This window comes from Oncorhynchus mykiss, chromosome 4 (assembly GCF_057628025.1).
Source record: "Oncorhynchus mykiss isolate SJ-2025 chromosome 4, ASM5762802v1, whole genome shotgun sequence".
Lineage (NCBI taxonomy): Eukaryota > Metazoa > Chordata > Actinopteri > Salmoniformes > Salmonidae > Oncorhynchus > Oncorhynchus mykiss.
The window spans coordinates 51,078,319-51,104,302 of NC_143025.1; the positions used below are offsets into that span (position 1 = coordinate 51,078,319).

Here is a 25,984-nt window from a genome sequence, read left to right on the forward strand (position 1 = left end):
ATGACACAAACTAAAAGGCGGTGCCCGACGCTATCGTCATGTGATAATAGATATATCACGCTAAGCAACGTAAAGACCTCCGGTCGAAGAGGTATTGACGCGCAAACTCCGGATATCAAACCAAATAACTATTTTGTGCGAAACCTTACACAACTGTAGTCAACAATGTGGCTGTTTTTGTTTCTGACGCTGGTTAGCGTGTGTTGCAAGGCAGAAGTTTGTCCATGCGAGATCCAGGAACTCTGTCAACAAATTCGCGATGAGAAGGACTTTGAGGTAACGTTAGCATGACCGGTTTAGCAGAAATGTAGCCCGCCATGCTGCTGTTAAAACAGGGTAGCATAATAAACGATGGAACTACTTGAGAGTTTAGGCTGACAGCCCCATAAAATGTGACACTAAACCCTGACATTTGGGTGAAGTCGTGGGTGAGCGTACACTGACAAACTAGGCTAATGGCAAGGCCCCGACATTTTTGAGATAGCTCTTACAAAACATAAAATGGATGGTTGTGTACACATTTTACTGCAAGTGGTTAAATTGATAGATATTGTGACATACACCCTAAACGCAAAAAGTGCGGAATAACGGCTGGCTGGAGGGATGGGCCGCAAACATTTGTGTAATCCAATATTGCAAGCTCTGCTATTGTTACAATTTGTAATACAAGTAGTCCGTTGTCAGTTTTACCTACCCTATTGCTGTTTGTATTTTAATGCATCTTGGAAATATAGAATTGTAAACACAGATACAATAGGTGGACACGTCAACTATGAATATTGATGATAAAGGTAAGCTTTTTTTTTTTTTTTTTTTTGTAGCTGATTAATAGCCATAGTCACAAACCACACTTGCTCTCATTCAGTGCTGTATCGTCCTGCCTGACAAATGCATAATGGCAAAACGTTTCCTTGAAGGATGTTGTATCTTTAGCCCCTACTGTTGTAATTAAGTCAGGTCCACCACAGATTATTTTTGGGACCACCATGGATTTGGCTTCAAATTCAATATTGTCTAAAATCCAATGTCTGCAATAAGTCAAATGTTATTGGTTGCATACACATATTTAGCAGATTTTATTGCGGGTGTAGGAACACAAGCATTTCGCTATCTCCAACATTGTAGTAATATTTAACAATTCACAAGAATGGAATTAATTAATATATAATATTAGGATGAGGAATGTTGGAGTCTGGAGTATAAATACAGTATGCAAATGTGATGGGATGTATAGACATTATGGACGCTGTGGATAGAATATTGTGAATATATACAGCAATAGTTGAATAGGATGGCCTTGACTAGAATACACTACAGTGGGGCAAAAAATTATTTTTGTCAGCCACCAATTGTGCAAGTTCTCCCACTTAAAAAGATGAGAGGCCTGTAATTTTCATCATAGGTACACTTCAACTATGACAGACAAAATGAGAAAAAAAATCCAGAAAATCACATTGTAGGATTTTTTTATGAATTTATTTGCAAATTATGGTGGAAAATAAGTATTTGTTCAATAACAAAAGTTTATCTCAATACTTTGTTATATACCCTTTGTTGGCAATGAGAGGTCAAACGTTTTCTGAAATCAGAAAAACATTATTATTAAAGTGACCAGTGTTCTGTTTTTAGTGACCAGTATTCCATGTCTATGGATTTTGATATGAATGAAATCGTGAAAATATGTTTGTCTAGCCTAGATTCAGTAAAAAATAAAGTAGTTGACACGACAAGAGGCTTTAGAATTCATCACCTGCCACTGGTCTCTCTGCTTTCAGGTGTTTGTGTTTGATGTGGGCAAGAAAGCATGGAAGTCATATGATTGGGGAAAAGTGACAACTGTTGCTGCATTTGGGAAATATGATGCTGAACTCATGTGCCACGCCCATTCGAAAGGAGCACGGCTAGTCCTGAAAGGTAAGGTTAGGCATCTCAACTAGAGGTCGACCGATTAATCGGAATGGCCGATTAATTAGGACCGATTTCAAGTTTTCAAAGCAATCGGAAATCGGTATTTTTGGACACCGATTTGGCCGATTTAAAAAATAATAATAATATATATTTTTATTAACACCTTTTATTTAATCTTTATTTAACTAGTCAAGTCACTTGCCTAGGAACGGTGGGTTAACTGCCTCGTTCAGGGGCGGAATGACAGATTTTCACCTTGTCAGCTCGGGGGATCCAATCTTGCAACCTTACAGTTAACTAGTCCAATGCTATAACCACCTGCCTCTCGTTGCACTCCACAAGGAGACTGTTACACGAATGCAGTAAAAAAAACAATCAATCATATTCACTAGTTAATGACACATGGTTGATTATATTACTAGTTTATCTAGCGTGTCCTGCGTTGCATATAATCTGACTGAGCATACAAGTATCTGACTGAGCGGTGGAAGGCAGCAGCAGGCTCGTAAGCATTCATTCAAACAGCACTTTCGTGCGTTTTGCCAGCAGCTCTTCGTTGTGCGTCAAGCATTGCGCTGTTTATGACTTAAAGCCTATCAACTCCCGACATGAGCCTGGTGTAACCGATGTGAAATGGCTAGCTAGTTAGCGGGGTGCGCGCTAATAGCGTTTCAAACGTCACTCGCTCTGAGACTTGGAGACTTGGAGTGGTTGCATGGGTAATGCTGCTTCGAGGGTGGCTGTTGTCAATGTGTTCCTGGTTCGAGCCCAGGTAGGGGTGAGGAGAGGGACGGAAGCTATACTGTTACACTGGCAATACTAAAGTGCCTATAAGAACATCCAATAGTCCAAGGTATATGAAATACAAATGATATAGAGAGAAATAGTCCTATAATTCCTTTAGTTACTACAACCTAAAAATTCTTACCTGGGATTATTGAAGATTCATGTTAAAAGGAACCACCAGCTTTCATATGTTCTGAGCAAGGAACTTAAACGTTAGCTTTCTTACATGGCACATATTGCACTTTTACTTTATTCTCCAACACTTTGTTTTTGCATTATTTAAACCAAATTGAACATGTTTCATTATTTATTTGAGGCTAAATTGATTTTATTGATGTATTATATTAAGTTAAAATAAGTGTTCATTCAGTATTGTTGTAATTGCAATTATTACAAATACATTTTAAAAATCGGCCGATTTAAATCGGTATCAGCATTTTTGGTCCTCCAATAATCGGTATCGGTGTTGAAAAATCATAATCGGCTGACCTCTCATCCCAACCATATGCCAGTGTGCACTTCATCACCTCCATACATGGATTTGAAAGGATATTACTGGTATTTGAAAACAACCTAGCCCAGGCTTCCTCAACTGGCAGCCCAGTGATTTTATTTGGTTCCCCAAGTTTTCTGGGCAAAAAAATGTGTAACTATTTTTGTTGGACATAATACAGTGAAAAACACCAGCAAATCAGCTCCAATTCATATACAGTGCATTCGGAAAGTGTTCAGACCCCTTTTCCCACATTTTGTTGCCTTTGTTACCACTCAGGGAATTCACCATGAGGCCAACGGTGACTTTAAAACAGCTAAAGAGTTGAATGGCTGTGATAGGAGAGAAGTGAGGATGGATCACTAACATTGTAGTTACTCCACAATACTAACCTAAATGACAGAGTGAAAAGAAGGAAGCCAGTACAGAATAAAAATATTCAAAAACATGCATCCTGTTTGCAATAAGGCACTAAAGTAGACCTGGCAAATAAATTAATGTCTTGAATACAAAGTGTTATGTTTGGGGAAAATCCAACACATTACTGAGTGTACCACACTTCATATTTTCAAACATAGTGGTGGCTGCATCGTTATGTGTATGCTTGTCATCGGCAAGGACTAGAGTTTTATAGGATAAAAAGAAACGGAATAGACCTAAGTGTAAGGATTTAATTATTGGAGTACATCAATAAAAGGGAACCAGGATTTTGGAGTTCTCACAGTGTCTTGGTTTATTGACTCTTCAGTTTTCATGAACTGTTGTTCAGCTTTGTTTTATGAATATAACATTTTGAGTTGGTAGTAAGTGTAATCACAATACTGTGGGTCCCTTTTTACACAAAATAAACTTATTTTCACAATTCAAAATTGCAACCAAATGTATGTTTTATTTTATACAAATATGCATACTTTTTGTAGCACAGTTTGTAGCACAGAAAATAGACACCAAGAAAATATTTAACCAAAATCCTCTACACCGAGTGTAACTTAACCTATAGAACCGGTTCCGTAAACCATACAAAAAAAATAAAAAATGTGCTTTAACAAAAATCATTTGAATCTCTTTCCTTTACAGACGAAATATAGAAAATAACTTTGACAGTAAAATTCCCTCTTTAAGACCTTAATCCACATAAACAAACATTTGTTAAAAATAAAAATAATAAAAAATACAAATGAACTCCTTTTAGACAGTACAGACTTGTCACAGCAAAACTTGTGAGCACCAAAACTGTCAATGTCACCTCAAGCCCACTTGATCACTTTATGGCTATTAACAATGTCCGTCCTTTAATGAGAATGTTCTTCTCTTAGTCACTACAAACAGTAATTTGGGGGCTCCTGAGTGGCGCAGCGGTCTAAGGCACTGCATCTCAGTGCAAGAGGCGTCACTACAGTCCCTAGTTTGAATCCAGGCTGTATCACATTCGGCCGTGATTTGGAGTCCCATAGGGCGGCGCCCACCGTCATCCGGGCCATCATTGTAAATAATAATTTGTTCTTAACAACCTTTAGGGTCCCTTCAAAGTGCTGCTAGCATTTAGCTATTGTTTTAGCATTAGCTAGTATCTTCATGTTGCTAGAATTGTCTTCTTAGAATATCAAATCCAATCCTTTCCAAATAGCATTAGTTACAGTACCAGTCAAAAGTTTGGACACCTACTCATTCAAGCGTTTTTCTTAATTTTTTACTTTTTTCTACATTGTAGAATAATAGTGAAGACATCAACTATGAAATAACACATGGAATCATGTAGTAACCAAAAAAGTGTTTAACTTTTCTTATATTTGAGATTCTTCAACGTAGCCACCCTTTGACAGCTGTGGTAGCAATTCTATAGGAAGAGAGAATGCAGATTCTTTCAAACACCACTTTAATATAAGATTTTCAAAAATGGAGAATCAACTATCCACTCAACAGTGCATAGTTGAAGAGCTCAACGAACAGTGCCGGTTCAATGCTTTTATAGAGAAACACATAATTTTTGTATAGGTGGCAGTCAGCAGATACTGTGTAAAAGGCAATTAGTCTGTGCAGATTTAAGACGGCATGAGGTTGATAGCCCGAGGGCTCAACCGTATAACTGCATTCACAACAACAAATACTATATTGTGCTCCTTTCTGCAAGTTTCTGTAGATGGTAAACCCACGGGATGTCACATCTTGCGGTCGCACACAAACGGACCGTGGCTATACGCGCAGTCTTATTACTAAGTCCCACAAAGACAAGTTTGTATCAGGTTAGAAAAAACACGTATAACAAGACAATTCTTTAAACAATAAAACATGGGCTAGCATGAATAATTATAATTTTCCACAACAGCTTTGTACACTCTTTGCATTCTCTCAACCAGCTCCATGAGGTAGTCACCTGGAATGCATTTCAATTAACAGGTGTGCCTTGTGAAGTTAATTTGTGGAATTTATTTTCTTAATGCGTTTGTGCCAATCATTTGTTGTGACTAGGTAGGGGTGGTATACAGAAGATTGCCCTATTTGGTTAAAGACCAAGTCCATATTATGGCAAGAACAGCTCAAATAAGCAAAGAGAAACGGCAGTCCATCATTACTATAAGACATGAAGGTCAGTCAATCCGAAAATTTCAAGAACTTTGAAAGTTTCTTCAAGTGCAGTCGATAAAACCATCAAACACTGCGATGAAACTGTCTCTCATGAGGACCGCCACAGGAATGGAAGACCAAGAGTTACCTCTGCTGCAGAGGATAAATTCATTAGTTAACTGCATCTCAGATTGCAGCCTGAATAAATGCTTCAGAGTTCAAGTAATAGACACATCTCAACATCATCTGTTCAGAGGAGGCTGTGAATCAGGCCTTCATGGTCGAAACCACTACCAAAAGGACACCAATAATAAGAAGAGACTTACTTGGTCCAAGAAACATGAGCAATGGACATTAGACCGGTGAAAATCTGTCCTTTGGTCTGATGAGTCCAAATTTGAGATTTTTGGTTCCAACCGTTGTCATTGTGACGGAGAGTAGGTGAACAGATCTATCTCCGCATGTGTGGCTCCCACCGTGAAGCATGGAGGTGGGGGTGCTTTGCTGGTGACATTGTCTATTTTGAATTCAAGACACACTTGACCAGCAAGGATACCATAGCATTCTGCAGCGATACGCCATCCATCCGGTTTGCGCTTAGTGAGATTATCAAAAGGACAATGACCCCCCACCCCCCCTCCAGGCTGTGTAAGGGCTATTTAACCAAGAAGGAGAGCGATGGAGTGCTGCATCAGATGACCTGGACTCCACAGTCACCCGACCTCAACCCAATTGAGATGGTTTGGGATGAGTTGGACCGGGGAGCGAAGGAAAAGCAGCTAACAAGTGCTCAGCATATGTGAACCTTGAGAGAATGCCAAGAGAGTGCAAACCTACCATCAAGGCAAAGGGTGGCCACTTTGAAGAATCTCAAATATAAATATACACTGCTCAAAAAAAATAAAGGGAACACTAAATTGTTTTATTTATTTTTATTTCACCTTTATTTAACCAGGTAGGCAAGTTGAGAACAAGTTCTCATTTACAATTGCGACCTGGCCAAGATAAAGCAAAGCAGTTCGACACATACAACAACAGAGTTACACATGGAGTAAAACAAACATACAGTCAATAATACAGTATAAACAAATCTATACACGATGTGAGCAAATGAGGTGAGATAAGGGAGGTAAAGGCAAAAAAAGGCCATGGTGGCAAAGTAAATACAATATAGCAAGGTAAAACACTGGAATGGTAGATTTGCAGTGGAAGAATGTGCAAAGTAGAAATAAAAATAATGGGGTGCAAAGGAGCAAAATAAATAAATAAATAAATAAATGAAATGAATCCAGTAGGGAAAGAGGTAGTTGTTTGGGCTAAATTATAAGTGGGCTATGTACAGGTGCTGTAATCTGTGAGCTGCTCTGACAGTTGGTGCTTAAAGCTAGTGAGGGAGATAAGTGTTTCCAGTTTCAGAGATTTTTGTAGTTCGTTCCAGTCATTGGCAGCAGAGAACTGGAAGGAGAGGCGGCCAAAGGAAGAATTGGTTTTGGGGGTGACTAGAGAGATATACCTGCTGGAGCGTGTGCTACAGGTGGGAGAAGCTATGGTGACCAGCGAGCTGAGATAAGGGGGGACTTTACCTAGCAAGGTCTTGTAGATGACATGGAGACAGTGGGTTTGGCGACGAGTATGAAGCAAGGGCCAGCCAACGAGAGCGTACAGGTCGCAATGGTGGGTAGTATATGGTGCTTTGGTGACAAAACGGATTGCGCTGTGATACTGCATCCAATTTGTTGAGTAGGGTATTGGAGGCTATTTTGTAAATGACATCGCCGAAGTCGAGGATTGGTAGGATGGTCAGTTTTACAAGGGTATGTTTGGTAGCATGAGTGAAGGATGCTTTGTTGCGAAATAGGAAGCCAATTCTAGATTTAACTTTGGATTGGAGATGTTTGATGTGGGTCTGGAAGGAGTGTTTACAGTCTAACCAGACACCTAGGTATTTGTAGTTGTCCACATATTCTAAATCAGAGCCGTCCAGAGTAGTGATGTTGGACAGGCGGGCAGGTGCAGGCAGCGATCGGTTGAAGAGCATGCATTAGTTTGACATGTTTTTAAGAGCAATTGGAGGCCACGGAAGGAGAGTTGTATGGCATTGAAGCTTGCCTGGAGGGTTGTTAACACAGTGTCCAATGAAGGGCCAGAAGTATACAGAATGGTGTCGTCTGCGTAGAGGTGGATCAGAGACTTACCAGCAGCAAGAGCGACATCATTGATGTATACAGAGAAGAGAGTCGGTCCAAGAATTGAACCCTGTGGCACCCCCATAGAGACTGCCAGAGGTCCGGACAGCAGACCCTCCGATTTGACATACTGAACTCTATCAGAGAAGTAGTTGGTGAACCAGGCGAGGCAATCATTTGAGGAACCAAGGCTGTCGAGTCTGCCGATGAGGATGTGGTGATTGACAGAGTCGAAAGCCTTGGCCAGATCAATGAATACGGCTGCACAGTAATGTTTCTTATCGATGGCGGTTAAGATATCGTTTAGGACCTTGAGCGTGGCTGAGGTGCACCCATGACCAGCTCTGAAACCAGATTGCATAGCAGAGAAGGTATGGTGAGATTCGAAATGGTCGGTAATCTGTTTGTTGACTTGGCTTTCGAAGACCTTAGAAAGGCAGGGTAGGATAGATATAGGTCTGTAGCAGTTTGGGCCAAGAGTGTCCCCCCCCCCTTTGAAGAGGGGGATGACCGCAGCTGCTTTCCAATCTTTGGGAATCTCAGACGACACGAGAGGTTGAACAGGCTAGTAATAGGGGTGGCAACAATTTCGGCAGATAATTTTTAGAAAGAAAGGGTCCAGATTGTCTAGCCCGGCTGATTTGTAGGGGTCCAGATTTTGCAGCTCTTTCAGAACATCAGCTGACTGGATTTGGGAGAAGGAGAAATGGGGAAGGCTTGGGCGAGTTGCTGTGGGGGGTGCAGTGGTAGGGGTAGGAGTAGCCAGGTGGAAAGCATGGCTAGCCGTAGAAAAATGCTTATTGAAATTCTCAATTATAGTGGATTTATCAGTGGTAAGTGTTTCCTATCTTCAGTGCAGTGGGCAGCTGGGAGGAGGTGTTCTTATTCTCCATGGACTTAACAGTGTCCCAGAACTTTTTTGAGTTAGTGTTGCAGGAAGCAAATTTCTGCTTGAAAAAGCTAGCCTTGGCTTTTCTAACTGCCTGTGTATAATGGTTTCTAGCTTCCCTGAACAGCTGCATATCACGGGGGCTGTTCGATGCTAATGCAGAACGCCATAGGATGTTTTTGTGTTGGTTAAATGCTGTTAGGTCTGGGGAGAACCAGAGGGTGAGGGTGGTCTATTGCAGGCAGCAACGGTGAGAGACTTCTTTTTAGAGAGGTGTATTTTTAAAAGTAGTAGTTCAAATTGTTTGGGTACAGACCTGGATAGCCTGCAGAGTTCTGTCCTACTATCTTTGCAGTAGATTGCAACACCGCCCCCTTTGGCAGTTCTATCTTGTCTGAAAATGTTGTAGTTTGGATCAAAATGTCAGATTTTTTGGTGGTCTTCCTAAGCCAGGATTCAGACACAGCTAGGACATCCGGGTTGGCAGTGTGCTAAAGCAGTGAATAGAACAAACTTAGGGAGGAGGCTTCTAATGTTAACATGCATGAAACCAAGGCTATTACGGTTACAGAAGTCATCAAAAGAGAGCGCCCGGGGAATAGGAGTGGAGCTAGGCACTGCAGGGCCTGGATTTACCTCTACATCGCCAGAGAAACAGAGGAGGAGTAGGATAAGGGTACGGCTAAAAGCAATAAGAATTGGTCGTCTAGAACGTCTGGAACAGAGAGTAAAAGGATGTTTCTGAGGGCGATAAAATAGCTTCAAGGTATAACGTACAGACAAAGGTATGGTAGGATGTGAATACAGTGGAGGTAAACCTAGGTATTGAGTGATGAAGAGAGAGATATTGTCTTTAGAAACATCATTGAAACCAGGAGATGTCATCATGTGGGTGGTGGAACTAATAGGTTGGATAAGGTATAGTGAGCAGGACTAGAGGCTCTACAGTGAAATAAGCCAATAAACACTCACCAGAACAGCAATGGACAAGGCATATTGACATTAAGGAGAGGCATGCTTAGTCGAGTGATCAAAAGGGTCCAATGAGTAGAGAGGTTGGTTGTGGTCACGGCAATTTAGACAGCTAGCCGGGCCATCGGTAGCAAGCTAGCATAGGATGGAGGTCTGTTAATTAGCCACCTCGTGCGTTTCCGTCGGTAGGATTAGTGGGGTTCCGTGTGGTAGAGGGGATGAATCCAAATCGCACACACACAAAAAAAAACAATAGATATAGTTATAGAGGCCCAAGAAAAATAAAAAATAAATAAAAATAAATTGTCCGATAGGTCTATTCAGATAGCAGCCGATAAGACAGCTAACGGTTAGCGGACCGCAGATGGGCGTTCAGGTAACGTCGCGACGGAGGAGCCAGCCGGATAACTCCTTCGGGTAGATAACGTCGGTAGTCCAGTTGTGAAGGCCCGGTGGGGCTCCGCGTTGGCAGTAAAACGGGTCCGGATAGGTGATTGTAGCCCAGGAGTGATTGATGGAACTCTCAGCTGCCTAGCTCCGGAATAATTGATGTTTGCTCCGGAATCGACGAAAGCCGATAGTCACACGGATAGCAGCTAGCTAGCTGCGAGATCCAGGTATGAATGTCCAGAGTTAGCGGTTGAAATCCAGGGACATGGAGAGAAAATAACACATCCTAGATCTGAATGAATGAAATATTCTTATTAAATACTTTTTTCTTTACTTAGTTGAATGTGCTGACAACAAAATTATCAATGGAAATCAAATTTATCAACCCATGGAGGTCTGGATTTGGAGTCACACTCAAAATTAAAGTGGAAAACCACACTACAGGCTGATCCAACTTTGATGTAATGTCCTTAAAACAAGTCAAAATGAGGCTCAGTAGTGTATGTGGCCTCCACGTGCCTGAATGACCTCCCTACCATGCCTGGGCATGCTCCTGATGAGGTGGCGGATGGTCTCCTGAGGGATCTCCTCCCAGACCTGGACTAAAGCGTCCGCCAACTCCTGGACAGTCTGGTGCAATGTGGCGTTGGTGGATGGAGCGAGACATGATGTCCCAGATGTGCTCAATTGGATTCAGGTCTGGGGAACGGGCAGGCCAGTCCATAGCATCAATGCCTTCCTCTTGCAGGAACTGCTGACACACTCCATCTAGCATTGTCTTGCATTAGGAGGAACCCAGGGCCAACCGCACCAGCATATGGTCTCACAAGGGGTCTGAGGATCTCATCTCGGTACCTAATGGCAGTCAGGCTACCTCTGGTGAGCACATGGAGCCCCAAAGAAATGCCACCCCACACCATGACTGACCCACCGCCAAACCGGTCATGCTGGAGGATGTTGCAGGCAGCAGAACGTTCTCCACGGCGTCTCCAGACTGTCACGTCTGTCACGTGCTCAGTGTGAACCTGCTTTCATCTGTGAAGAGCACTGAGAGCCAGCGGCGAATTTGCCAATCTTGGTGTTCTCTGGCAAACGTCCTGCACGGTGTTGGGCTGTAAGCACAACCCCCACCTGTGGATGTCGGGCCCTCATACCACCCTCATGGAGTCTGTTTCTGACCGTTTGAGCAGACACATGCACATTTGTGGCCTGCTTGAGGTCATTTTGCAGGGCTCTGGCAGTGCTCCTCCTTGCACAAAGGCGGAGGTAGCGGTCCTGCTGATGGGTTGATGGCCTCCTCCACGTCTCCTGATGTACTGGCCTGTCTCCTGTCTTGCCACAGCTCGCATTGATGTGCCATCCTGGATGAGCTGCACTACCCGAGCCACTTGTGTGGGTTGTAGACTCTGTCTCATGCTACCACTAGAGTGAAAGCACCGCCAGCATTCAAGTGACCAAAACATCAGCCAGGAAGCATAGGAACTGAGAAGTGGTCTGTGGTCACCACCTGCAGATCCACTCCTTTATTGGGGGTGTCTTGCTAATTAGGTGTAGGTGTGTAGATGTGTCCAAACTTATGACTGACTGGCTCTGTACATTCTACACGATTCTGTGCTTCCAACTTTGTGGCAACAGTTTGGGGAAGGCTCTTTCCTGTTTTAGCATGACATTGCTCTTGTGCACAAAGCGAGGTCCATACAGGAATGGATTGTTGAGACTGGCCTGCACAGAGCCCTGACCTTAACCCCATTGAACACCTTTGGGATGAATTGGAATGCCTTCTGCGAGCCAGGCCTAGTCAGATTTGAGTGATGTCCCTCAACTACAAAATTTGCCATATTGAGAAAAACAATGATTACAAAACAAATAGCGTTTGCCTTTTTTAAAATTGCTTCTTGCAATAGTCATTTGGAACATTGTGGTAAAATTGACATTTGAATTCATCAAAATATTTATATATATCGCCTAGCCCTAGATGAGCCCTCCATGTGCACTAATCCTAAATGCATTTGTCAGTGTTGTACATTTCTTTACTGTAGGTGATGTGTCTATCCATGAAATGGTGGACCCTGCCAACAGGACAGCATGGATCACAAGCAAAGTGGACTTGGCAAAGAGGCAGTTTATGGATGGCATCAACATAGACATTGAGCAAGAGGTGGCCGACTCCTCCCCAGAGTACTACACCTTGACAGCACTCGTCAAAGAGACCACTGAGGCCTTTCATAGAGAGATCCCAGGTTCCCAGGTGAGTACAATAGTGTATCCTAGTCATGCCAGACCAATAACTTGGGGTGTAGGGGATATGTTGGCGTGTAAGCTAATTACGCTCTGATTCACGAATGAAAGCGGGCCACATTCACAATTTTGGTTGAAAGTAAATTGATTAATCCAACCTTACAATCTGCATACCTAAGCTTTTTTGGGTGTCACAACTGAAAACACTCATCAGGCACCAACCAGAAGAAAATGAACTGAAACAGGAAGGGACTACATGAAATTCTCCAACAAGAAACGCTTGTTTTCGTTTTACTATGATGTGCCCTAATGCAGAGGTTTTCAAACCTCTCCTTGGGGACCACCAGCCATTCCATATATTTGAACTATTCCAGAGCTAGCACACCTTATTCAACTTGTCAACTAATTATCAAAACTTTGATTAGGTTTATCAGATGATCTAGTTCAGGGCTACAACAATAGTGTGGATTGTCTGGGTGTACCAGATGGGATATTTCAAAACCACTGCCCTAATGAATAGGACCCAGCTTCCTCCGTGCCCTTAACTTACCCTCTTCTCCTGACTCGTTCTCAGGTGTCATTTGATGTTGCCTGGTCGCCCAAGTGTATAGACGGGCGCTGCTATGACTACGCCGCCATTGCAGAGTCCTGCGACCTGCTATTTGTGATGTCATATGATGAGCAGAGTCAAATATGGGGCGATTGTGTTGCGATGGCAAATGCGCCATTCAATCAGACACAGTCAGGTAAGTAATTTGTGGAGAAGGACCTCTAGAAGCCCAAACCAGAAGCCATTTTATTGCAGTTATTTGACTTAAAGCTAAAAACTACGGATCCCTAGCCACTACTTGTCATGCTGAACAGACTAATCCTAACCTGCTATGGCCTTCTGTCTTTTATTCCAGCGTATGACCAATATTTGGCGATGATGATAGATCCAAAGAAGCTTGTGATGGGAGTACCATGGTATGGCTATGATTACCCTTGTCTCGACTTCTCCCAGGTGAATACTCCAAAATTGAACTTCTCAACTTTACTTGAGTGTATGCCCTGTTAGTTTACACTATCAATGTTTCCCTCTACTGTGGGGATTATGATCAAATCAACATATTAGCCACTTTTCAATGCACAATACCGTAACAAATCTAACTATGCAAGACAGTCTGTGATTTTGGTTTTTGGCAGAGCGCATCGAGCGATCGCAAGTAGATGCGCCTTTTTTTGAGATCAGGGCCTCATGTAGCCACGTGTGCACATTTATTCATATTCTTTGCTAGTTAGTGAGGTTATTAGCCCAGTTATAGCTTATTTCTGGTCAGCAATGGGGAGTGATTGCTTCCTACAAGAGCACAAAACGTACATTTCTAGCCATCTTTGGAAATCGAGTCAGGTAAATAGTTTTTTTATGTCTTAAAGAGGCAGTGTTATATTTTGAGATAAACTTGAATAATCTAAGAAGCCGATAGGTAGAGGGTCGCATACATTTTGTCAGGATGTTCTCTAAAGTCTCATGGATTGTAGACCTACATTGAACACGTTGGATGCTACTTACTGTAGGCTGTATCATGGAACAGTTATTTCAATAGCTATTTCCATGTTAAAATGTTACAGGATGCATTTTCTCTGTTTTTGATGTTAGGCCACTCTGGTAGGCCTACATTATGATCAAATAGCCACAGTAGCCTTCTTGGCCACTGTTAAAACTTTTAACTTAAAGCAGGTACAGCCTCAGTGTTCACAGTAAACACGTGCCAGAAGTTGCACAGAATGCACTTTCAAGTTTGCGCTTAGTGCCCTCAAAGTATTCACACCCCTTGGCTTTTTCCACATTTTGTTACAGCCTGAATTTAAAAAGAATTACATTTAGATTTTTTTTTGTCACTGGCTACACAATACCCCTTAATGTCAAAGTGGAATTAGTGCATTTGAAAAGTATTCAGACCCCTTCCCTTTTTCCACATTGTTGGGTTACAGCCTTATTCTAAAATGGATTAAATAAACTAAATCCCTCATCAATCTACACACAATACCTCATAATGACAAATCAAAACATGTTTTAGAAGTGTTAGCTAATATAGGTATTCAGACCCTTTGTTATGAGACTTAAAATTGAGCTCCAGTGCATCCTGTTACCATTGATCATCCTTGATGTTTTTACAACTTGATTGGTGTCCACCTGTGGTAAATTCAATTGATTGGACATGATTTGGAAAGGCGCACACCTGTCTATCATTCTTAAATGGAAGAAGTTTCGGAACCAAAAAGCCTCTTCCTAGAGCTGGCCACCAGGCCAAACTGAGCAGTCGGGGGAGCTGGTTACTCTGACAGAGCTCCAGAGCTCTGTGGAGATGGGAGAACCTTCCAGAAGGACAACCATCTCTGCAGCACTCCACCAATCAGGCCTTTATGGTAGTGGCCAGACAGAAGCCACTCCTCAGTAAAATGTACATGACTCTGACTATGAGAAACATTCTCTGGTTTGATGAAACCAAGATTAAACCCTTCTAACCTGAAATAAACATTGGCACCATCCCTACGGTGATGCATGGTGGTAGCAGCATCATGCTGTGGGGATGTTTTTCAGCGGCGGGGACTGGGAGACTAGTCCGGATCAAGGGAAAGAGGAACGGAGCAAAGTACAGAAGTGATCCTTGATGAAAACCTGCTCCAGACCACTCAGGACCTCAGATTGGGGCAAATGTTCACCTTCCAACAGGACAATGACCTTAAGCACACAACCTGACAGAGCTTGAAGGGTCTGCAGACAAGAATGGGAGAAACTCCCCAAATATAGGTGTGCCAAGCTTGCAGCGCCATACCCAAGGAGACTCGAGGGTATAATCGCTGCCAATGGGGTTTCAACAAAGTACTGAGTAAAGGGTCTGACTATATATTAGTAATGCATTTTCTAAAAACCTGTTTTTGTTGTCATTATTGGGTATTGTGTGTAGATGGATGGATAAAACTATCGATTTTAGAATAAGGCTGTAATGTAACAAAGTGGAAAAAGTCAAGGGGTCTGAACATTTTCCGAACGCACTATGTTCAGGAGTAAAAATTGGCTTAACAAGTCACATTGAATTTCAAACACGGATTCAACAACAAATACCAGGGAGGTTTTCCAATTCCTCGCAAAGATGGGTACCTATTGGTAGATAGGTCAAATATAAAATAAAGTCCTTTAAGCGTTGTGAAGGCATTAATAATGCTTTGGATGGTTTATTAATACGTCCACAGTTGCTGGAGAGGAATGAAACCACACGGGGTTTCCAACAGAGTTTTCAATGGCTGTAATAGGAGAACTTAGGATGGATCAACAGTGTTGTAGTTACTCACTCCACAATACTAACCTCATTGACAGAGTGGAAAGGAAGCATGTACAGAAGAAAAAATATTCAAAAATATGCATCCTGTTTCCAGTAAGGCACTACCATAAAACTGCAAAAATGAACTTTGTACTGGATACAAAGCATTATGTGTAGGGCAAATCCAACATACTATACACATCATGGAGTACCACTCATCATATTTTCAAGAATGGTGGTGGCTGCATGTTATGGGTATGCTTTCTTGTTTTTTACAGTAGAGCTAAGCACAGGCAAAATCCTAGAGGAAAACCTGGTTCAATCTGCTTTCCTTTCCTAGGAGCTCAGATGCAAAAATATAATGTCCAATGTCTTCATCAGGGTATATCAATCTGCTTTCCGACACTGGGAGACAAACTCACCTTTCAGCAGAACAATAACCTTACCAATCTGCTTACCAAGACGACATTGAATGTTCCTGAGTGACCTTGTTGCAGTTTTGACTTAAATCTATGGCAAGACTTAAATGGCTGTTTAGCAATAATCAACAACCAATTTTGGCAGCCTATTTTTAAAAGAATGTGCAACTATTGTGCAATCCAGGTGTGCAAAACTCTTAGACTTACTCACAGACTCACAGCTGTAAACGCTGCCAAAGGTGACTCAGGGGGTTGAATACTTATCTAATCAAGAGATGTATATATTTATTTATTTTCCACTTTGACAGAGTATTTTGTGTAGATCGTTGACATAAAAATTAATATTCTATGAATTTTAATTCCATTTTGTAACAACAAAATGTTGAAAAAGTCTAGGGGTGTGAATACTTTCTGTAGCAGGCACTGTACCAGAAAAAAATTAGAGAACATCGTCCTGCTGTCTCAACTATGTGTATTTTTCTCTAATTAGGAAGGGGTGTGCTCCTTAGCCAAGGTTCCGTTCCGGGGTGCACCTTGTAGCGATGCAGCTGGCCGTCAGATCCCTTACAGCTTTATGATGAAACAGATCAACGGCTCTCTGTCTGGCAGGCTGTGGGACGAGGTCCAGCTGGCTCCCTACTACAACTACAAGGTATGGAGACACATTGTATAGAAAGTTTGTTGAACAAGTAGCCTAAGCCCATTTGTCTGGGCTGCTGGTGGCAAATGACAACTCAACACAAGCTGCAGCCATTTTGGGGGAAAGGCTATTTGACTGAAGTGCTGTTAGTTCAATCTAACACAGTCACCTCACAACAAATCGCTTCCTCCAAATCCAATAAAAAACACTGGCTCAAGTTGAACTCTCGCCACGGCTGCATTATCCTCCTTGTTTGCAAAGAGGGTGCCATTGTCGCTGTTGCCCCATTACAGAGTTTGTGAACTGAACTATCATCCACAGGACCAAAGGGGACAGATCCATCAGGTGTGGTACGACGACCCAGAAAGCATTGCCCTGAAGGTGGCATATGTACGAGAGCTGGGCCTGAAGGGCACGGGGATGTGGTGCGGCAACCTCCTGGACTACAGCAACAACTCAGTTGCCCAGGAACAGAGTCGAGACATGTGGAACGCCCTCATGGGTTGCCAAGACGCTCAGTGCTGAGAAGACTGCCTTTCCATTGGATCCTCACAGCTATTTGTTGCTAGTCAATAGATGCTTTTGTTCGAGGACAGAAGTGGGACAGAGGAACCGTAACGTGTATTCCTCTTGATCTCAGGGATGCGTACTTGCACTTCTATTTCATAGTAGTTTTTTTTATTGCAATTGTAAAAACATGAGCCACTTTAAGAGGGGGGGGGGTATGTTTTGTACAAAGAATCATGCCAACACAGATGATTGTCAAACACAGCATTGTGCCACTGTGAATCTTACAAAACAAATTTGGCTTTGCCGTATAAGCACTTAATAAATACTGTGATGTGCATATGCCAGTAGATTAAATAAAAAACATAAATAATTCCCGCCAACAAATTTGTCTTTTCTTTTACTCTCACAAACACTGATTTAAAAAAAAATATTTTTACTTTATTTAACTAGGCAAGTCAGTTAAGAACAAATTCTTGTTTTCAATGACGGCCTAGTCAATCCTAAAACTGCTGTGACTTTGAAGAAAATTCCATCATGAAACGGTTACGAAATCTCTTAGTCATGGCAGATACTGTTGCTTTGATACTGTACAAATATTTGTTTTCATACTTAAGATTTTAAGATGGTAGTATCAACACAGGTAAATTATCAAATGAGAGATTGTTCTTGCTGCAACAGGGACACCACAGTTTAATACGAACAATTGTTGTTTGGTAAACTGAAATCATGGCTTTCACTTGATATGCATTGCAAATAGACATAATTTAAATGTGACCTTTTCTAAAATATGTAATTTGGAATAAGCGAAAAGCAAACATTGTCTTCTGGAATAAGGCCACGGTGGTACTGGTAGAAGTGGCTCAGTTAGGGATGCTTTGAACCTGTGGTCTGTCCCTTGCTCCTGCTCCAAAGCCCATGGAGCCAGAGAGAAATGTCTGGGTATTCTTCTGGGCCAGCTCAGCCTTCAAGGCTCTCAGCTCTGTGGCAGCCTGCTTCCCGAGCTAGGAGGAAATAAACAAGGAAGTGCATCAATGAAAAACATTGAGCACTGTCTGTCCAGCAAAGCTCTCCACCTCCTGCCCAAGTCCCATGTAAAAGTTGATAACTGAAATGTCTGCTTCTCATTTGAAATATTTTTCAACTGAGCCCTTAACATACTGTAGTTTTTCCCAATGAGATAAACAGGGATGGAAAAATAGAGAATTGCATTTACATTTGTAGAGTTATGAGGGAGTCAAATTGCAATTAAGATTTTAATACCTTGATCTCTGTGACGAGCCTCATCTTGGCATCATCCACCTTCCTCCTTAGGTTGTCAATCTCATGGCTCTCTGTCATTATCTGGATAATGAGCTCATTCTGAACATGGTGGGAAGAGTACCCAATTGTCATACTTGAAGATTCCTTAATAGAAAATGTAAATGTAAAAAAAAAACATTCTGACATAATTTACAAACAAAGCATTTGTGTTTAGTGAGTCCACCAGATCAGAGGCAGTAGAGATGACCAGGGATGTTCATTTGATAAGTGCGTGAATTGGACCATTTTCCTGTCCTGCTAAGCATTCAAAATGTAACGAGTACTTGGGTGTCAAGCAAAATGTATCAAGTAAAAAGCACATTTAATTTAGGAATGTAGTAAAGTAAAAGTTGTCCCAAATATAAATAGTAAAGTACAGATCCACACGAACACTACTTAAGTAGTACGTCAAAGTATTTTTACTTAAGTACTTTACACCACTGTCTATAATAATGGCATGGTCTGTATTGACCACAATATGAACTGATTCCCTCTAGTGGATGATGTGGCACAGTCAAACTGACATTGTTGCTATGGCCTTACTGAACCATAAAACCTGAATCAACTTTGCATCCCAATAATCTGCATGTTCACTTCCTTCACAGATTTAAAAGCAAAAAAATAATTAAATAAATGTGGTGGAAACTATCTAGCCAATGTTTGGGGAGGGGAGCACACTTCAGTTGAAGGAGTGATTGTTACTTTGGTGCTCGACAATCTTGCCCGCCATCTGGGCTTTCCTCCTCCATCCCTCGCCTTTAGCTGGTGTAGGATGTTATTGTAGAATATCTCCAGCTCTTGACGAAGACTTCTCAATGTGACCTCCAAAGGGGCTGTGGCCTTCTTGGTATCAAAATAACTCGTCTTCCAACTATCACGAGCTGGAAAACAACAACAAAAGCTCTCAGGGCAAAATTGACTTGCTTTTGCTGCAGTGTCAGTTCTGAACCCATTTATTTCCAGAAAGAGTTTTGAAAAAACAAGATGAAGGTTAAATTGAGGAAGGAAAACATGATTTAGTTGTTTTTTCTGTAACTTTTAAAAGCTGTAGATATAATGCTTTATACGCTGTTATACGCATGTATGAGACGTTTGTTTTCTACACTAAACAAAAATATAAACGCGACATGCAACAATTTTAAAGATTTTACTGATTTACAGTTCTTATAAGGAAATCAATCAATTGAAATGTATTAGGCCCTAATCTATGGATTTCACATGACTGGGTATACAGATATGCATCTGTTGGTCACAGATACCTTGGGGGGGGGGGGACGTAGATCAGAAAACCAGTCAGTATCTGGTGAGACCACCATTTGCCTCATGCAGCACGACATCTTCTTCGCATGGAGTTGATCAGGCTGTTGATTGTGGCCTGTGGAATGTTGTCCCACTCCTGGATATTGGCAGGAACTGGAACATGCTGTCGTACATGTCGATCCAGAGCATCCCAAACATGCTCAATTGGTGACATGTCTGGGGAGTATACAGGCCATGGAAGAACATGGACATTTTCAGCTTCCAGGAATTGTGTACAGATCCTTGCGACATGGGGCTGTGCATTATGATGGCAGTGGATGAATGGCACGACAATGGGCCTCAGGGTCTCGTCACGGTATCTCTCTGCATTCAAATTGCCATCGATAAAATGCAATTGTGTTTGTTGTCCGTAGTTTATGCCTACCCATAACATAACCCCAGTACCACCATGGGCCACTCACCATGGGCCACTCAACAGCAAACCGCTCACGCACATGACGCCATACACGCTATCTTCCCACTACAGTTGAAACCGGGAGTCATCGGTAAAGAGCACACTTCTCCAGCGTGCAAGTGGCCAGCTAAGGTGAGCATTTGTCCACAAGTCAGTTACGACGCTGAATTGCAGTCAGTTGAAGCGCTTCAGGGGAGGACCATCCTCAGGGAATTTCAGAAAAATTTAAAGTGAAACAAAGTTTAACGTTTTAGCTAAAACTACACTAAATATATTCACGTCACCAACTAATTGATTAAAAAACACTGTTTTGCAATGAAGTTCTACAGTAGCCTAGAGTACATAGAGTACATTGACTTCAATACAAAACCTAGGAGGCTCATGGTTCTCAATATCTTCCAAAGACTTACAGAGTAATTATGACCACTTCCGGAGGACATTCTCCAACCTATCAGAGCTCTTGCAGCATGAACTGACACCCATTCAAAGGATCAGAGAATGAATATAGTACTGAAAGAATAAGCTACAGCTTTCTAGCACTGCAGTGCATAACATGTGGTGAGTAGTTGACTCAAAAAGACAATAGTTGAACAGTTTTGAACAAATACATTTCTAGAGAGATTTCGTAGTATATATTTTTTTCACTTTTACTTGCTTAGCTAGCATCGAATGCAGCTAGCTAGATTAGCCTACTCAAACACCTGGCTCAAACAGAGAGGGATGATATGTTAGCTAGCTGGCTGTCCAACACTGGAACTCTTCCAAGTCAAGGTAAGCTTTTGGTTTTATTAATTTATTGCGGCCTGTGGGTGTAACTACTAAACTGCTTGCTGCTGACTACACTGTACTGCATGTTTGTAGCAGGTTTACTAATGCGTTAATTCTTGTAGCTATGTTGACTATGACATGACAACAATGTAGGGACTGTGTGTAGTGGTTAGCGGTCATGACATGAAGGTTTGGCTTGGAAAGGTTTTTTCACCTGGTCACAGACAGCTGATGTGTTGTGTACTGGAGTCCACATGCGAAGGGAAAAGGTGAGAGGAGGAGAGTGCATAGTAGATAGACAACGAGCTGTTTGTATGTGGCTGCTATCAAATCAAATCAAATCAAATTTATTTTATATAGCCCTTCGTACATCAGCTGATATCTCAAAGTGCTGTACAGAAACCCAGCCTAAAACCCCAAACAGCAAGCAATGCAGGTGAAGAAGCACGGTGGCTAGGAAAAACTCCCTAGAAATGAAAGTGAACTGTGTTTGCGTCTAATCAGGGGTGTATTCATTGTGCCGATTCTGTTGAAAAACATTTCTTAAACGGAATGAAAAGGCGATAAACATACCTGAATTTGTCCAATAGAAACTCTTTTGCAACTGTTGGACTAATGATTACACCCTAGATCAGCTAGATGCAGGCAAAAGTGTGCAAGGCGGCATTGAATATGTCCCTGTCTGTCACCTTGACTACTCAATTCTCTCGACCTGCGCACCTACGTTGTAAACTTTCATTCATAGGCTAGATTGTAGCAACCTCACGATGGGTACAGGGAAATTAGAGTATCATGTAGTAGCCTAAACCTATATTTATACATTGAGCTGGGTGAATGGAATATGAATGACAGTCATGCAATATGCTGTAATAGTAATAAAGCCATGTTCATAAAAAAAAGATCATCCTCCCTCATGTTAAACTGCACTGACCACCACTGGTGAAGACAATTAGTATGCAGATGAGCTTCCCTGAGATGGTTGCTGACAGTTTGTGCAGAAATTCTTCAGTTGTGTGAACCCACAGTTTCATCAGCTGTCTGGGTGGCATGTCTCAGACCATCCCGCCGCTGAAGAAGCCGGATGTGGAGGTCCTGGGCTGGCGTGGTTTGTGGTTGTGAGGCCGGTTGGACGTACTGCCAAATTCTCTAAAACAACGTAGGTAGGTGGCTTATGGTAGAGAAATTAACATGAAATTCTCTGGCAACAGTTTTGGTGGACTTAGGTATTCAACATACTACTTCTTATTATTATGCATGCTACACCTTTTACACCGTTTAAGATAGAAACGCCATTCCAAATTCAAAACGTGTGTAACGGTCTAACTTTTTTAATCAAGATTCTAAAGCTCCCCATTGTGACATAATCACTTCCAACGGCCATTCTCGAAGTGAAATCATGCAGCTTTTGACCCAAATCAGCTAATTATTCCACTTTGCAACAACTTAGACAAAGTTAAAGTGTTCCCGTCTTCATCTACTTCTCTGCTGCTCAAATATGGCATTATGGACAAAAAATACTATTCTGAGAAAGTTACAGCAAGTTAAGTAACTTCAAAAAATATTCAAAGGTATTAAATCTTCCTCTATTTCTCTGCTTGTCAAATCCCATCGCCTGTCTCTTTCTAGCCACAGCTCTCTGTGTTATTGAGATTCCAAAACTGAGCTTTTGCTAGGATACTCAGACACAGAGAGGGCAAAAATTATGAGGAGAGTGAAGTGTGACCACAATTACTGACCACAACCACACAAATATTGGCCACATATTGACCAAAACAACTCACCACAACCACAACGACTCAACCACATTACTACTGACCAACGCTACTGACCACAACTTTTGCCCAAATCTACTGATTATGGAAATAAAAAAATATTTGAAAAATATTTGAATAATATAATCAATGTACAACTTCTTTTCACAACCTCAAACGTTTAGAGCTTCAAGCCCCACAACTTTACAATGATTTCACAATTTGAATCACCACCACAACTACTGAACCACATAACTACTGACCCCAAATTCTGACCTCAACCGCACTACTTCTAACCACATCTAGTGACCTCAACCACACAACTGCTTACCACCTCTAGTGACCACAACCACATAACTGCTTACCACATCTAGTGACCACAACCACACAACTTTTGACCACAACCACACAACTATCGAGCACAGCCACACAACTTCTGACCAAACATCTACAGTATCTACTGACCATATTCTCATAATTTATAACCACAACCACACAACTACAGACCACAACTATTGAACCACTATTGACTACTACTACTGACCACAAATTCTGACCAAATCTACTGACTATCGATGGGAATTTAAAATGATTTCACAATTTGAATAATAAATAATAATAATACAAATTTGAGGTATGTCTCAATTGAGTTGCTTGTATACAACTTTTTGATATCTGTTATACTTTTTACATTACTCACTTTCTTGTCCTCTTTTTCTCCTCCATCCTCTTTCATTGGATTTCTCAAGATTCTAAGGCTCCCCATTGTGACATCCCTTCCAACTGCCATTCTCTGTAAGTGAAATCAGTTAACTTTTGACCCAAATTAGCTAATAATTCCACTTTGCAACAACTTAGGAACACTAACTTTTTGTCTATCTTCGTCTACTAATCTGCTATTCATATCTGTTTGCGGAATCAAAGTATAGCTGTTTTTGTAACTCCATTACCATGTGTTCTTCCAACTTTTCCCAAACAACTGCCATTTGGATCAGTAACACAACAAGGTACATAAACATGTTATTTAATTCTCTGTGTGTCAAATCTGCATTCAGATTCGAAATTGTGCGTGCCAATCTGTAACTAGAGCCGTTTTAGTAACACATAGCCAGTCTCTTTCTAGCTGCTGTAAATCGTGTCATAACCTAGCAGATTCATTATTTTCCAAACAACCACCGTTTTGACCACTAACCCAAAGAGTTAGACACAAATATTTTGTAGTGAAATCTTCCCCTACTTCTCTGCTTGTCCAATCCAAAAACAGTTTATAAATCGTGTGTACCAACCTCTAGATAGAGCAATTTTATTAACCCATCGCCAATCTCTGTGTCATTATTGAGATTCCAAAACGGAACCATTGCTAGGATACTCACTGACACTGAGGGCCAAAATTATGAGAAGAGTGACCACAACTTTTGACCACAACCCCACTCCTTTTGGCCACTACCCCATAACTTCTGACCACATCCAGTATCCTCAACCACACAATTATATCCCACAATCTAGTGAACCCAACCACACAACTTCTGACTGCAACCACACAACTGCTTACCACATCTAGTGACCACAACCATACAATTACATACCACAACCACACAACTTCTGACAACACATCTAACCACTGACCATATCCACACAACTACAGAACCACATAACTAGTGACCACTACTACTGACCACAACTTCTGACTATCGATGCGAATAGTACAACTTTTCACTTTGAACACTATCACAAAAAACTTTTAGGAAGCCCCACAACTTTACTTGTTAAGTTACCACCTAGTTCTTTGTCTTTAGCACGCTACTCCTACATCGTTTAAGCTAGAAACGCCGTTCAAACTTTAAAACTTACGGAATGGTCTCACTGGAGTTGCTTGGATAGAACTTTTTAATACCCTTTCTACTTTTTTAAAAATATTTTACATTTTGTCAGTTTTGTCCTCTGTCCACTTGTATGGGATATCCTCAAGATTTTTAGGCTCCCCATTGTGACATCATCCTTTCCAACTGCCATTCTCTGTAAATTCAGTAACATAAATCAGCTACTTTGCAACAACTTAGACAAAAAGTTACACCTTTGTCTACTTCTGCTATTCATATCTGGCGTTTGAACAAAAAAAATCTACATTTTCTGTAACTTTGTAAACAACTGCTGTTTTGATCACTAAAGAAAACAGATTAAACAAAAATATTCCAAGGTATGAAATCTTCCCCTACTTCTCTGCTTGTCAAAACTGAAAACGAATTAGCATCTACCAATCTCTAGATAGAGCTGCTTTACTAACCCATTAACTGCTCTCTTTCTAGCTGCAGTAAGCCATGTCAGAAGCTAGCAGATTAATTATTTACCAACAATTGCTGCAAATTGCAATAAAAGTACGTAACGTTTTAAAGTTTACTTTCCGTGTTGGTCGAAAATACTATCATCAATCTAGCAAAGGCGTTTTGTGGGTCAGAGTGCAGTATTTAGTTCATATTAAAGCACAACTTTACTGTATTTTAGCATGTTTCTCACACTTTAACTAAAAGGCAACAGTGTTGTCAAGGCTACTGTTGCCTAGGAATCATTTACTCACTGGAATGAATGTCTTCTTAACTCTTCAAATTCCCATGATTTGTCAATTTGTTTCAGACCAAAGAGCTGACGTTAAGATTAAGAATACTTTCCCGGTCTGGACGACCTGGAATGATAAAGAGAAGATTTCTAATGCTTACTAGCTTTGTCCTCCTTTTCCCGGATCATGCTAAGTGCTCTAAATAACTTAACTGGCTAGTTTGCCTATAGAAAAGAGAAGAGAAGGCTGGGCTGTACCCCTCTAACTAGATAGAGTGGATTAGGAATATCTTCTACCCAATAAAAAGTTACAGCTGTTTGTCAGAGTTTAGAGTGACAAAAAGTTGCCAGTTCACGTCTACTAACAGGTCTCTGGGTCATCAATGAGCAGCCTAAACGGAGCCATTGCTATGGGATACTCAGACATAGAGGGCAAAAATTATGACGAGGGTGAAGGAAGTGACCACAATTACTGACCACAACTAGGGCTGTGGCAGTAATTATCTTTTTTCAGATGGTGATTGTCAAGCAAATAGCTGCCGGTCTCATGGTAATTGACCATTAACAAACACATTTAGCATCTCCTGGCTTCCTCGCA

At 41.4% G+C, this 25,984-nt stretch overlaps 2 protein-coding genes across 5 annotated transcripts in view; one reads left to right on the top strand and one right to left on the bottom strand.

Moving 5' to 3' along the window:
* Window positions 1-17,685, top strand: ctbs (chitobiase, di-N-acetyl-). The gene is made up of 7 exons (XM_021599959.3): window positions 1-276; window positions 1,776-1,914; window positions 12,229-12,437; window positions 13,002-13,173; window positions 13,333-13,430; window positions 16,642-16,803; window positions 17,113-17,685. Exons 1-7 carry the CDS (start codon window positions 166-168, stop codon window positions 17,314-17,316), a joined length of 1,095 nt encoding a protein of 364 aa, XP_021455634.1. The 5' UTR covers window positions 1-165; the 3' UTR covers window positions 17,317-17,685.
* spata1 (spermatogenesis associated 1) overlaps window positions 17,453-25,984 on the bottom strand; it is a 16,153-nt gene continuing 7,621 nt past the window's right edge. For 2 of the 4 annotated variants that reach the window (XM_021599958.3, XM_090232254.1), the window contains exons 10-12: window positions 19,303-19,481; window positions 18,562-18,660; window positions 17,453-18,302 (exon numbers count right to left, since the gene is read on the bottom strand). In XM_021599958.3, coding sequence (XP_021455633.1) covers window positions 18,162-18,302; window positions 18,562-18,660; window positions 19,303-19,481 — 419 coding nt within the window. In that variant the 3' untranslated portion in view covers window positions 17,453-18,161. Of the gene's footprint in view, window positions 18,303-18,561; window positions 18,706-19,302; window positions 19,482-25,984 lie in introns of all 4 variants that reach the window. The other 2 variants (XM_021599955.3, XM_021599956.3) reach the window with 1 other exon arrangement.

Bases quoted from the DNA above. Each gene is read 5' to 3' on its own strand.
- ctbs (XM_021599959.3), top strand. From the start codon at position 166: ATGTGGCTGTTTTTGTTTCTGACGCTGGTTAGCGTGTGTTGCAAGGCA. The intron at 13,431-16,641 runs GTGAATACTCCA...TTCTCTAATTAG, and splicing joins CTTGTCTCGACTTCTCCCAG to GAAGGGGTGTGCTCCTTAGC. The intron at 16,804-17,112 runs GTATGGAGACAC...TATCATCCACAG, and splicing joins CTCCCTACTACAACTACAAG to GACCAAAGGGGACAGATCCA.